At 20.6% G+C, this 14539-nt stretch overlaps 6 protein-coding genes across 6 annotated transcripts; 5 read left to right on the top strand and 1 right to left on the bottom strand.

The window, feature by feature from the left end:
- Positions 1-139: 139 nt before the first annotated feature.
- DDB_G0290855 (hypothetical protein) lies at positions 140-496 on the top strand (the record flags this gene model as incomplete). Its single annotated transcript, XM_630430.1, has 1 exon — positions 140-496. One exon carries the CDS (start codon positions 140-142, stop codon positions 494-496), a length of 357 nt encoding a protein of 118 aa, XP_635522.1.
- A 947-nt stretch (positions 497-1443) lies between these two features.
- Positions 1444-2400, top strand: DDB_G0290847 (hypothetical protein; the record flags this gene model as incomplete). Its single annotated transcript, XM_630431.1, has 1 exon — positions 1444-2400. One exon carries the CDS (start codon positions 1444-1446, stop codon positions 2398-2400), a length of 957 nt encoding a protein of 318 aa, XP_635523.1.
- Positions 2401-2568: 168 nt separating this feature from the next.
- zmpste24 (CAAX prenyl protease) lies at positions 2569-4248 on the bottom strand (the record flags this gene model as incomplete). The annotated part of the gene is made up of 5 exons (XM_630432.1): positions 2569-3100; positions 3211-3415; positions 3526-3763; positions 3841-3967; positions 4070-4248. The coding sequence occupies 5 exons, from the start codon at positions 4246-4248 to the stop codon at positions 2569-2571; spliced, it is 1281 nt and encodes a 426-aa protein (XP_635524.1).
- A 517-nt stretch (positions 4249-4765) lies between these two features.
- On the top strand, positions 4766-5654 carry spc3 (microsomal signal peptidase subunit; the record flags this gene model as incomplete). Its single annotated transcript, XM_001732991.1, has 3 exons — positions 4766-4911; positions 5085-5327; positions 5531-5654. The coding sequence occupies 3 exons, from the start codon at positions 4766-4768 to the stop codon at positions 5652-5654; spliced, it is 513 nt and encodes a 170-aa protein (XP_001733043.1).
- A 475-nt stretch (positions 5655-6129) lies between these two features.
- On the top strand, positions 6130-11499 carry DDB_G0290893 (hypothetical protein; the record flags this gene model as incomplete). The annotated part of the gene is made up of 5 exons (XM_630404.1): positions 6130-6134; positions 6385-6852; positions 6897-6980; positions 7023-7981; positions 8018-11499. Coding segments are annotated over 5 exons (4998 nt in total), but the record flags the coding sequence as incomplete, so codon positions are not given.
- Positions 11500-12223: 724 nt separating this feature from the next.
- On the top strand, positions 12224-14147 carry DDB_G0290857 (hypothetical protein; the record flags this gene model as incomplete). The annotated part of the gene is made up of 4 exons (XM_630405.1): positions 12224-12250; positions 12391-13400; positions 13546-13811; positions 13891-14147. 4 exons carry the CDS (start codon positions 12224-12226, stop codon positions 14145-14147), a joined length of 1560 nt encoding a protein of 519 aa, XP_635497.1.
- Between the last annotated feature and the right edge of the window lie 392 nt (positions 14148-14539).

The following is a 14539-nucleotide window of genomic DNA, read 5'->3' on the forward strand; positions in this document are numbered from 1 at the left end:
AAAAAAAAAAAAAAAATTTAACATTGCTTTTTATTTTTTAATTATTAATTTAATTAAAATCAAAAAAAAATAAATAAAAAATAAATAAAAAATATATAAATATAAATATTAAAAAAAAAAAAAAAAAAAAAAATCAACAATGGAAATTTCCAAATTACTAAATAAATATAATAAATCTACTTTCTCATTACAACATAACTTTGTTTCATATAGAGAAAAATTAAATTTAAAAAGCCATCAACAAAAACCTCAACAACAAATTCAATCATCTTTTGTAAATAATCATTATATTAGTAATAGCCAAGAATGTTTAAATGAACAATCAAATAAAATCAAAAAATGCCGTCACTTTGGCTGTAATAAACCTCTCCATACTAAGCATCGTAGAAGACACGAGACAAGTGTCTTTCACCAAAGAAGACCATGTCCTCCAGATTGTTTGGCTTGTACTGGTGAATTCAAGAAAGGAAGACAAAGAATTAATTATAAAAATTAATCATTAAAAAAAAAAAAAAAAAAAAAAATCTCAATTTATTTAAACAAAAATTAATAAAAAAAAAAAAAATGTATATTATAACCTCTTTTTAATTATTTATTGTAAGTTTCTATTTTTAATTTTTTTTTTTTTTTATTATTTCATTTTTTTTTTTTTTTTTTATTATTCAATTTGTTTTTGTTTTTTTTTGATTTATCAATATTATTGTTAATTTGAATTATTTCGAATTAACCCACACACTCACTCACACACCTCTACCACACATCCTGTCAATTTTTTACTTTTATTTTTTTTTTTTTTATGATATAAAATTACTTGTTTCTATTATAATAATAATAATAGTAGTACTCGATCTATAAATTCGATAATGAGCGGATAATATAAATACAAAAAAAAAAAAAAAAACATATAAAAAAATTAAACTTTATGTGTATACCAGTTTTTACAAACACAAAAAACAAGTTTTTATTAAAAATCTAATGGGGTGATATTATTTTATGGGTTGTTCTAAAAATAAATCCTATAGGGAAGTTGATATTGATTATTTATATACATGTAAACTTTTTTATATTAAAAATTTTGTGTCAGGGTGAATTTTCTAAATTATACCATATAGTAAATAACAATAGCAAATATATTTTCATATGAATAGAATAAAATAACAAGACCAAATGTTGATTTCAATTTTTTCACGTAAAAAAATAAAAAAAGAAATAATTAAAAAAATAAAAAATAATAATTAAAAAGAAAATTAAAAAAAAAAAGTACTATTTATATAAACAAATAAATAAAAAAAATATTCATTTTGATTATTTCCAAAAAAAAATATAAAATAAAAAATTAATTATTGAATAAATAAATTAATTTTAAAAATAAACAATAAAATTTATTTAAACTATACACATTTTTAAAAAAAAAAAAAATAATTAAAAAAAAAAAAAAAAAAAATGAATATAAATTCATTAATATTAAAAGAATCACAAACATCTACATCACCATCAAAGGTTACTGCATATGTTTCACCATTGGTAACCTCTAAACATCAATCATCAAGATCAACATATAACTCATCCCCAACACCATTTTCACCAATTTCTCCAATACCATCACAATCACCATCACCATTCCAAATTTCTCCAATTGGTTCACCATCACCATTACCATCACCAATTATATTAAATCCATTTTTAAATAATTTTGATGAAACAAACAATTATAATAATAATAATAATATTAATAATTATAATAATAATAATAATTATAAAACAACTAATACCACAACTACAACAATATCCACTAATTTTAATAATAATTATAATTATAATTATGAATCAATACAAGCACCAACACCATCATCATCATCACCATCATCATCATCACCATCATCATCATCATCATTGTCAAATTTCAACGTCAGTAATAATAATAATAATTATAATAATAATCAAACAAATTATAAATGCAAACATATTAATTGTGAATATTTAAAAAAGTCATTCAGTACTGAACAAGCATTATCAAGACATAATGGATATGATCATAATTGTCCACCATCTTGTAATCAATGTTTAAAAAATCAAAATAAAAAAATCAGAAATAATAATAATAATTATTTTAAAAACAATTATAATAATTTTGATTATTATAAAAATATTGTTAATAATAATAATAACAGTAATAATAATAATCCATGTCATGTTATTGTACCACATGTATCAAATACTCACAACCATCCACAAGAACAACAACAACAACAACAACAATCTCAAATAATTTCATCAAATCCAAACCAAAATTCAAATCAATTTATTGATTCTCAACAAGGTTATGTTAACTTTAAACTTGATTCCACAAATAAAAAATTAAAAACTACACATTCTGTAAATTTAAACAATAGCCAATAATAACCAATAATAACAACTATTTATTATATTTATTTATTTATTTATTTATTTATTTATTAATTATAATTTATTTAAAAATAAATTTTAAAAAAAAAAAAAAAAAAAAAAAAAAAAAAAAAAAAAAAACTGCCACTACTTTTTTATTATTATTATTAAATTTTATTAAATTTATTTATTTTTTAATTTATATAATGCCACTTTTTTATCTATATTATTTGATCTTTCTACTAAAGTTGGATGAGAATGATGATAGGCACTATATAATGGATCATAAACTAAACAACCCAACTCTTTAAAGTGTAATTTGAATAAATGATTACTATTTAAGAAACCCAATTCAACAGCGAAATCATCAGCTTGGAATTCATATTTTCTAGAGAAAATATTGATTAACAAACTAAAGATACGGTCAATTGGTGAATATAAAAACATAAACAATGTTAAACCAACCAATACAGAATCCTTTGATGAAACGAATCCAAATTGTTGATATAATTGATCATCATTAATCAATAAACTGAATGCATATAATAATGTAACTAAATGAACTTGAACCAATAACATTTGTTTCAATGTATGTGACATTTTATAATGTCCAAATTCATGACCCATTACTGCTAATAATTCTTCTTTATCTAATTCATTAACCAATGTATCATATAATACAATTCTTTTTGTTCCAAATAATCCATAAAAATATCTATTTAAATAAAAAAAAAAAAAAATTAAAAACAAAATTAATTTTATTTTCCTATCATCTTTTTTTTTTTTTTTTTTTTTTTAAAAAAAATATAATAAATGTATACATACGCATTCATATGGCCATCTCTCTTTGAATTATCAACTACAAAAATTGTATCTTTTGAAGCTGGGAAACCAACTCTTTTAGCTAATGCAAAGATTGATTCTGCTAATTCTCCATCGACTGGTGTAAATTTGTTAAATAATGGTTGAATAAATGTTGGATAAATTGTAATTGATAATAATGTAATTGCAACTAATAATAACCAACAATCTAAAATTATATAAAAAAAAAATAATAATAATAATAAGAATTTATTAAAAAAATAAAATTAAAAATAATTATTATAATAATAATAAAATATATAAAATTTAATAACCTACAAAACCATAATTGTGGACCTGACCAATTTATTATAAAAATTGCCAATGATAAAATTGGTAAACCAAAACCTATCATTAAAAGTGTTGAAATTATTTTATCTTTTATAAATAATGTACGAGTCATACGATTATATCCGAATTTCTCTTCTAAAATGAATTGATAATAATATGAAAATGGAATTTCTGTTATTACTGATACTCCAACTGTAAATGCAAAGAAAAAACATGATCTAATAATCTATATATTGTAAAGATAATAATTTTATTAATACACTATTTATGATGATGATGATGATGATTATTATTAATAATTACCTCATTTGGATAACCAATTTTCTCTGCTAATTCAAGTGATAAATTCCAAAAATATGGGTAAACTGGATAATAAAATGAAAGGAGTGTTGTTAAAACTTGAATTGTTGATGTTAAAGTTTTATAATCTCTTTTTTTTTTTTTTTTTTTTTTATTATTGTTAAAATAAAAAATTAGTAATTTGTAATTTTTGATTTTATTTTTATTTTTATTTTATTTTTTAATCGCATACAATTTAGCTTTACTATATTCTTGTGATTTTTTGAAATCTTCTTGCGTTATTCTATCTTTACAATATTCTGGGACTTTAGTTAAATTCTTTAATAATTTACTTTGTCTAAAATTCAAATAAAATGAATAAAAGTGCTCTAATAAAAAGAATGAAATCGAAATGATAAAATAATTTACCATTTTTAAAAAAAAAATATATTTATATAAATATTATATTATATAATTATTTATTTATTTATTTGTGTTTATTTATTTTTATTTATTTATTTATTGATGTGAAGTGATTTCTAAAAAAATAAAATAAAATAAAATAAAATTCCAAAAAAAAAAAAAAAAAAAAAAAAAAACCCCTGAAAAAAAAAAAAAAAAAATAAAATAAAATAAAATATATTCACATTTTTAGAGAGAATTTAAAAATATTACCATTTTTATGAATCAATTAAATCCATTTGTGGAAATTTTTTTTAATTAAAAAAAAGTAAATATATTAAAAATTAATATATTTACTTTTTTTATTTTTTATTTTTTATTTTTTTGCCCAAGTTTTGATGACGATCATCACCTTTCATAAAAAAAAATTAAAAAAATTAAAAAAAAAAAAAAATTAAAAAATTAATTTTGAAAAAAAAAAAAAAAAAAAAAAAAAAAATATTTTTATTTTTATTTATTTAATTAAAAAAAAAAAAAAGAAGAGATAATGCATTCTTTATCGCAAAGAGCCAATACAATTGTTTGCTTTGGTGGCATTGTTTTAGTTGGAGTTTTATTATTAAATGTTTTAAGTAGAGCATTTTTTTCCGATCATGTAGATGTAGATATAAAATTAAATGAAATTCACAGATTGTAAATATATCATCAATTCATTCATATACAACAAATCATATAATATATATTATTATATACATAATCACACACACATACCACACATATGTTAACATATTAATAATAAATACACATATAAATCAATTCTATTATTAACTTTTTTTTTTTTTTTTTTTTTTTTTTAAAAAAAAAAGTAATACCCAACGTAATTTCGAATATTCATTCATTTCAATTGATTTAGACGCAAATTTAGAGCCATTATTTAATTGGAATACAAAGATGTTATTCCTTTATGTTACAGCAGAATATAGGACTAAACAAAATGTATTATCTCAAGTTGTCGTGTGGGATCATATTCTCACTGAAAAATCAAAAGCAAATATTCATGAAAAGCGTCTTTCAAAATACCCAATCATAAATCAAGGCTTAGGTTTAAAGTATGATAATCAATTTATTAATAATAACAATAATAATAATAATAATAATAACAATAATAATAATAATAATAATAATAATAATAATAATAATAATAATAATAATAATAATAATAATAATAATAATAATAATAATCATAATATTAAATATATATTGACCCCACCTCCTTTTTTTTTTTTTTTAATATTTTATAAAAATCATTCAGAAATAATACAATTAAGCTCACTTTCAATTATAATGTTGTACCAATATCAGGAATTTTAACAAGACATCAAGTAGGTACGAGTGAATTTAAATTCCCAACAACCTACATGAAAGAGGCTTATTAAAAAAAATAATAAAAAAAAATAAAGAAAAAATAAAATAAATAAAAAAAAAAATAAAAAAAAAAATTAAATAAAATATATGTATAATAAATAATAATATAGTTATTTATTATTATATTGATCATCATTTGTTTTTAAAATAAAATAATTATGTTTATTAATATTAATACACATAATCATTTTTTGACTAAAATTAAAATAAAATTAAAAATAAAAATAAAAAAAAAAAAAAAAATAAAAAAAAAAAAAAAATCAAATAATTTGAAAATTTTTTTGAAGTTGTGAAAAACCAACCGATTTTTATATTTTTTTATTTCAAAATAAAAACAGTTCCCAATAATGCCAAATAATAATAGTACCAATGATAGCAACAATGATATAGATAAATTGATATCATCTTGCATTTATGGTCAAATACCTATAAATTTAGTAATCAATTGGTTATCATCTACAAAAACTAATAAATATAATTCAATAAATGATGTATGTATAAAAAAAAAAAAAAAAAAAAAAAAAAAATTTATTTAATATATTTTTTTTATTTTTAGATTATTAATTATTAATTAAAAATTTGCACCAAAAAAAAAAAAAAAAAAAAAAAAAAAAAACACTATATATTATAGTATCAATCATTTAAAGAATTTAATATATCACCTGTAACTTTTTCTCATTATTTTGTAGAATATTTAAAAAATCATTATATTTCATTCATTGAAAATTTAAATAATAATAGTAATAATAATGAAAATAGTACAGTTTTACCTTCACCTTCAATTCCAAAAATTGTAGATGATTTCCCACCTTTAGCAAAGAAACAACCAAAAGAAAATAATAATAGTAATAATAATAATAATAATAATAATAGTATATTCCCAAATTTAGAAAATATGAAAAAATCTACAATTCAAGAAATTGAAAATACAGTACATATATATACAACTATTATATTTAATAGGTTATATTCTACAACTTTATTAACTGAATTACATTGGATAATTAAATTCCTCACAACACTACAAATTGAAATTTATAAATCACCACCACCACCTAAAAAAGCAATAATAATAGTACCATCTCCTACATCAATCTTTGAAAATATAGAAAGTTCACTTTTATTCATAATTAAACAAATTAAATCAATTCTACCACTACTTCAACTTTTAGAACCAAATTTTTTAATACAATTATCTGAAAATCAATTGTAAGTAGTACAATAGCTATTGTTATATTTATTACTATATTTAGTCGCTATTATTATTATTATTATTATTATTATTATTATTATTATTATTATTATTATTATTATTATTATTATTATTTTACTAATTTGTACACATGTATATTTATTTATTTATTTATTTATTAATTTAGACTAAATCATTATGAAGCAACATTATGTAAAAGGTTAAATGATATTAGTATTTATCAAAATGAAGAATATTCAAATATAAATCAAAAATCAGATTTTAATAAGAATAATATAAACTTTAGGATAGCATCACCATTTAGAAGTGAAATGGATTTTCAAAAAAGATTAAGAAAATCTGAAGATCAAAGTATATTAAGTAATAGAGAGAAATCATTTGACCAATTTCATGAATTAATTAGATTATTTCAATTAGATTATAAACAACAACAACCAACACCACCACCACCACCATCAGTTTCACAACAACAGCAACATGGTAATAGTACAGAATTTGAATATAAAACTAAAGAATTCTTCAACTTGTTACATAAAAGTAATATTTGGTGGTTTTGTGATTTATTCATTGACAAATACATTCAATCAAGTAACATATATAATTCAACAAGTAGTACTAGTAATAATAATAATAATAATAATAATTTTAACACAGCAGCAACAACAGTAGCAGGAAATACAAACACTACAACAACTACAGTTAATAAAATACCAAATTTAGCCGAGACAATAGCATCAACAATGTCATTAACACCATTAAAAGGTGGTAGTAATTCATCAACATTTACACCATCAACACCAACTCAACCTGCTGCATTAATACCCGCTGATAAAATGCAATTACTTCAAAAAAGATTAGATACTTCACCACATAAATCACAACAACAACAACAACAACAACAGCCATCCACTCAACACCACCATAATCACCATAACCATAATCACCACCATAATCATAATCACCAACAATACCAACAACAAAATAACCAAAATAATTCAAATAAAGAGAATTTAATCAACTTTTCAAGACCCCCATCATCATCATCATCAACAAATGCTAAACAAACAAACTATAATTACAATCAAAAGCAACAACAACAACAACAACCATCATCATCACCACATAGTAACAAAATAAATAATAATAATAATAATAATAAAGAAAAAGAAGAAGAAAATCAATATAGTTATTTAAATAAAAATATTCAATCAATTGTATTAAAATTTTCAAGTAAAGAAAGATTTTTTATAAATATGATTATAAATTATGATAGTAATACATTTTATCATCATTTGGAATGTAGTATCATTGAAAAGATACAAATACTTCAATATTGTCAATGCTCGAATTCAGTTCATTTTAATTTACACTATCCAGATAATTTTGAAAGGATACAAAATTTGAAAAAGTTATCGAAATTGTTATCATTGCTATACCACTTGCCAACTATACAATATACAAGTTATAATATGTCATTGTTAATACCAAACTTTAATGAAATCTCTAAACGTGCAAATACAACCTTACCACTTCCATTGGACATGAAACAATTACTCTTTCAATCCATTCAAACTGATCAATTATTATTATCAATACCATTAGTTATTGAATTCTTAAAAATTAGAGACTCAATTTCAAAAGAGAATCAACAATTAAATGATTTATTAAATTTACTTAAAAATATTTATAATTTACCAAATTTATTAATAACTTTACAACAACAACAACAACAACAACAATTACCATCATCAATAATAACACCAACACCAACTACACCAATAAACAATACACCTGTAACACCATCATCATCATCATCATCACCGACAACAACAACAACAAAAAAAAATAATATCGATACAACAAATAGTGGACAACAATCATTATTTACAGCATTATATATTACATTTGAGTTGGAGCAATTCTTTGAAGAGATTAAAGTTAATCCACATCAATTTAATCATGTATCATTACCATTTAAAGTGAATTCACCTTTAAAAAATACAATTTCATCACTCTCACCTTCACCTTCACCTTCACCTTCAAATCTAAATAATAATAATAATAATAATAATAGTAGTAATAGTAATTTCATTACACCACCAACAACACCAACTAAACAACCACAAACCCCAACAACTCCAAATAACAATAATAATAATAGTAATAGTAGTAGCAATAGTAGTAGCAATAGTAATAATCAAAATAATGCAAATTCAAGTTTATTAATTGATAATAATTCAAAAATTGTATATAATTTACTTTGGCCATCAAATAATATGATCATCAATAATAATAATAATTATAATAATAATAATGGTTTATCAGATTTAAAGAGATTATTAAATGAACCAATTGAATTTAAAAAACAACAAGAAATTGCTGCTGCTGCTGCTGTTGCTGATTTAAAATTAAAACAAGAAAAAGAAAAAGAAAAAGAAAAAGAAAAAGAAAAAGAAAAAGAAAAACAATCTCAAAGTGGTGCACCACCACCACCACCATCAACTACAACAACTAATACAACTACAGAAGGAATGGATGCAATTAAAACTACTACAACCAAAACATTAGTACCAAGACGTATTACACCAATGTTAAAGAATAAATCGAGTAGTATGAGTATTTCACCAACATCAACGATTGATGATATAAAAGAATCACCATTACAACATCAATTAGAATGGTGGTATTTTTGGAATCATCCTTCAATTGCAAGAATTTCAAATTTACTATCAGAAACTTTATTACCTTTCTTTTCTGAAATGATTTTTAATTTATCAATACCAATAATAATGAATCATTCAAATGAATATGTTAAACAAATTATTATTGAATTATCAACTCCATCATCATCAACTCCATCATCAACAACAACAACAACAACAACAACAACGGTATCACCATCATCAAATACTTTATCATCATTATTATTAGATTCAAATAGATTACAAGGATTAATTAATACAATTTATAGTAAAGTTAAAATTGAAGCAAGTAAAAAAGTTGAATTCTATTGTATTGAAAATATTAAAACACTTGTATTATTATTATCACCAAATGGTATTGATGAATCAGTATTGGATGTTGGTAGTTCAATCATTTGTAGACATTTGAAAAAATTATCTGAAAATATTTGTCAACGACAAACTTTACAAAAAATTGAAATTCTAATTATTGAAATTATTACAAGAAAACAAATATTATTAACAACTCAAATTAATAAAAATGAAACTACAAATAATAATAATAATAATAATAATGAAGGAAATAATAATAATAATAATAATAATTTAATTTTAATTAATAATAATGATAATTCATTATCACAAATATTATCATTATCATTATCAGATATAACTAGAATGAATCAACAATCATATTATTCATTAGCGTCAATAAAGTCACATCATATATCAATGATACAAGGTTCACAAGATGCTAAATCAATTTGTAAAGCTATGGAATATCATCAAAAACTATTAGAACCTTATATAAATGAAATTTATTTTAATATTTTCCCACAAATTAACAATAACAACAACAACAATAACAACAACAACAATAGTTCAAATTTTGTAATTGATAATAATTTTAATAATTTACAAATTGAATATAAAAAATCAGATTTACAAATTACTGCTGAATCAATATTTAATAGATTATCAGATTATATAAAAAAAGTTTTAAATAATGAAAATGAAAATATTAATAATAATAATAATAATGATAATAATGGTAACAACTTTGATATGACACAATTTAAAAAATCATTACCAACTTTATTTAGATTAGTTTCTGATATAATTACAAATCATTCAATTTTAACAAATTTTCATCAATATAGTAAATCAATTTTTAATGATATAAATGATAATAATAATAATAATAATAATGATACTAAAAATAAGGAGGAAAATAATAAAAATAATAATAATAATGAAAATATAACAGATGGTATTATATTTAATGTTGATTTTAATTCATTTTCAATTGTACAAATGAATGATTCATTCATAACAACATTACCAATTAATGAAAATATAACAACATCATTTAGTAAAACAACAATCACTATTATAAAAATATTTAATGAAATTCATCCAGACTTTATGGAAATTTTAACAAATTATTTATTACCATCTTCAAAGATATTCAATTTAGTAATTCAAACTATTCAATTTATTAAATCAACTTTATTAATTCAAAAGCAACAACAAAAATATCAACAACATCAAGAAGAAAAAGAAGAAAAAGAAGAAAATGAAAAAGAAAAAGAAAAAGAAATTGATTTTATTGAATTAAAGAAAGAAGAGGAATTTTTATGTAGTAAAATTGAAAATTGTTTCAATTGGTTACATTGTTTTGATTGGTTATTCATTACATTAATACAAGAAAATATTATTAAAATCATTTCTTTAGAAAGTAGTTGGATAAATATATTTGATAGATGTTTAACTTTTATTTTTGAATGTGATTCAAATAATAATACAACAGCAACAACAACAACAACAGCAACAACATCCCAACCAGAAATTTCAGATGATAATAATAATAATAATAATAATAATTATAAAGAAAATCAATCAAATCATTTATTAATTGGTGCTAGTGTATTAGGATCATTTTTAAAGTATATTTGTCAATTTGTATCATTTTTTCAAACCTATTTTAAATTATACTACAAGACTCCAAAAGTTGTATTGGGTGGTGGTGGTGGTAATAGTAAACCATATCATTATGATCCAATGTCATTCTATTTATGCGTTGATAGCTTTTTACAACGTTTAATTAAATTTAAAAATCGTGAAAAGTTTAGATATAATCAAAATTTTATTGATCAAATTGATAAATCAATTAATTATTTAGAAAAATCAATAAATTTATTATTTCCAAGTTTTAAATAAATAAATAAAAAAAAAAAAAAAAAATTATTATTTCTAAAGTTTTAAATAAAAATAAAAAAAATAAAAAAATAAAAAAAAATAAAAAAAAAAATTTTAAAAAAAGGTTTGATAATTTATTGATTTTGATATATACATTTATAAATGTCTTGTGTGAAAATGAAAAAAAAAAAAAAAAAAAAAACCTTAAATTTGATTTATTGATTTATTGATTTTTTTATTTTCACAAAAGATATATTTAAATATATATATCAATAAAAAAACAGAAATAAAAAAATGATCATACTTTAACACACAACCAAATGAATTTCAAAAATTTGGCCACTGTTCGAATTTTTTTTTTTTTTTTTTTATTTTTTTTTTATTTTTTTTAATTTTTTTTTTTTTTTTTTTTTTTTTTTTCAAAATTATTATAATTTTTCATCACATCAATCACTCATTGTGTGTTTAAAAAAAAAATAAAAATAATATGATTTCTTCAGTTTCAACCAAATTAGTAAATATTTTTTTTTTTTTTTAGGAAAAAATAAAAAGAAAAAAAAAAAAAAAAAAACAAATCACACACAATTAATAAATCTTTTAAAACTTTTTAAAACTAATTTTATCTTTTTTTATTTTTTTTATAATTCTAATTAGAATTCATCAAAGAAATTATTAAATGTAGTATCATATACTACAGTTGCAAATAATGCAAATAAAAATAATAATAGTAAATCAATTTATAATATTTTAAGAAGAAAGAGAGATAGACAAGGTTTAGTTAATGTTGAAGCATTTGAAAATGGTGAAAGTACAGTTTTCCCAAGATCAAGACAAGGTTTAGATTATGATTTAAATTGGACATTAAATGGTTACTCAATTACACCATCATATTCAGCATATCGTAATCCAAGATTACCATTACTTTTACAACATTCAAATGGTGTAACCGATAAGAACAACGTATTGATTACATCATCATCAAGTCAAGAACCAAAAAATGTAGTAAACTTCTTTTTAGATGAAACCATCTCATCAAAGAATAACAAAGATAGTAGTAAAGTCATTTCAATCGCAGATTATAAATTAGTTTTGGAAAAAGTTAAACAAAACATTTCAGAATCCACCAATATCTACGTACACGATTCTGCAGTTGGTAGTTGTAGAGATGTCGAGTCAAAGATCAGATTCGTCACAAATGATGCTGTATCCTCATTATTTGTTAAACATTTATTACCAACCACTACTCCAACTCAAGTAAATGAATTTAAACATCAATTAACTGTTTATTGTGTACCAGAATTTAAATTCCCATCATCTTCATCATCATTACCATCATCATCATTCAATATCATTGATACTAAAAGAGGTATTGCTGTTATCGTTGGTATTCAGTCAACTGAAAACATTAGAAATGTCATCTCTTCAATCTCTTCAAATATCTTAATGAATACCAATCAAGATGCTCTTAGTTTATCCGCTGATATCTATACCTCATCTGAAGATGCTTCACCAGTACTCATTTTCAATAATGATGGTTTCCTCTTAAATAAGAATTTCGAATCTGGTAAAGTTGTCTCTCAAGGTGCTATTTGGTCAAAGAATACTCTTTCACGTTTATATAATTCAATTACTTATAATTTTGAATCAATTGCTCAAAATCAATTGTAAGTATTTTATTTTAATTTATTATTAAAAAAAAAAAAAAAAAAAAAAAAAAAAAAATTAAAAATATTAATTTATTTGTCAAAATCCCCCCCCCCCCAAACTTCCATCTTTTTTTTTTTTGTTTTTTGAAAAAAAAAAAAAAAGTGACTTGATTGAAAAATTTGTTGGATCAAAAAAAGTAAATACAACTGTACCAATTAAATTCGAAACTAATAGTTTCAAACAACCATCATCAGTTGTATTCATTATTAAAGATAATAGTGGTGTAATTCCAGCATTCTCTCAATTAAATTCTGAACAAGCTCAAAAATATTTCGTATCTGGTTTTGTTGGTGATGATGTTTATCAACCATTCTTTATTAAAGAACAAAATACAACTCAAAATATTCAAAAAGCTGAACTCTTCAAAAGTAAGTTAATTAAATAATTTTTATTTATTTTTTTAATTTATTTTACTAATAATTTATTTTTTTATTTATTTATTTTTAGATTTAATTAAAGATGGTGGAGTTAATGTATATATTATTAATCCATCCTCTTTCCAAAAAGATGCTGAAGTTGATAAATTACTTGGTTCAATTATGTCTGGTAAAGTTGGTAAATCAACTACATCTGATGTTTACACTACTTTATCACCAATTCAAGTTTCATCTGCTACTCAACCAAAGAATGCTGAAGAAATTAAAAAATTAGCCAAATCTTTTGAATCAAAATTACAAAAACAAGTTGATAGCCTTTTAGTTTAAAATAATAATAATCCTTTTTTATAAAAAAAAAAAAAAAAAGTATTCAAAAAAAATTCAAAAATGGGAACCCAAATTCTTTATGGTTGTCAAGAAAAAAAAAAAAGAAAAAAAAAAAAAGAAAAAAAAAAAAAATATCTAAAAAACAAACCCAAATATAATATTATTAAAAATAAAAATCTTAAAAAAATGGAAAAATACAAAATAAAAAAAAATAAAATTAAAATAAAATTAAAAAAAAAAGAAAAAAAAAGAAAAAAAAAAAAAATTAATTATAATTAAAATTTGACATGTTGGCATGAACAACCAGGTCGTTGAATTCCTTTCAATGAAAAAAAGAAAAAAAAAAGGAGATTTATTAAAATTTAAATTAATTTTTTTTTTTTTTTTTTTTC

Source organism: Dictyostelium discoideum, assembly GCF_000004695.1.
Source record: "Dictyostelium discoideum AX4 chromosome 5 chromosome, whole genome shotgun sequence".
Taxonomy (NCBI): Eukaryota; Evosea; class Eumycetozoa; order Dictyosteliales; family Dictyosteliaceae; genus Dictyostelium; species Dictyostelium discoideum.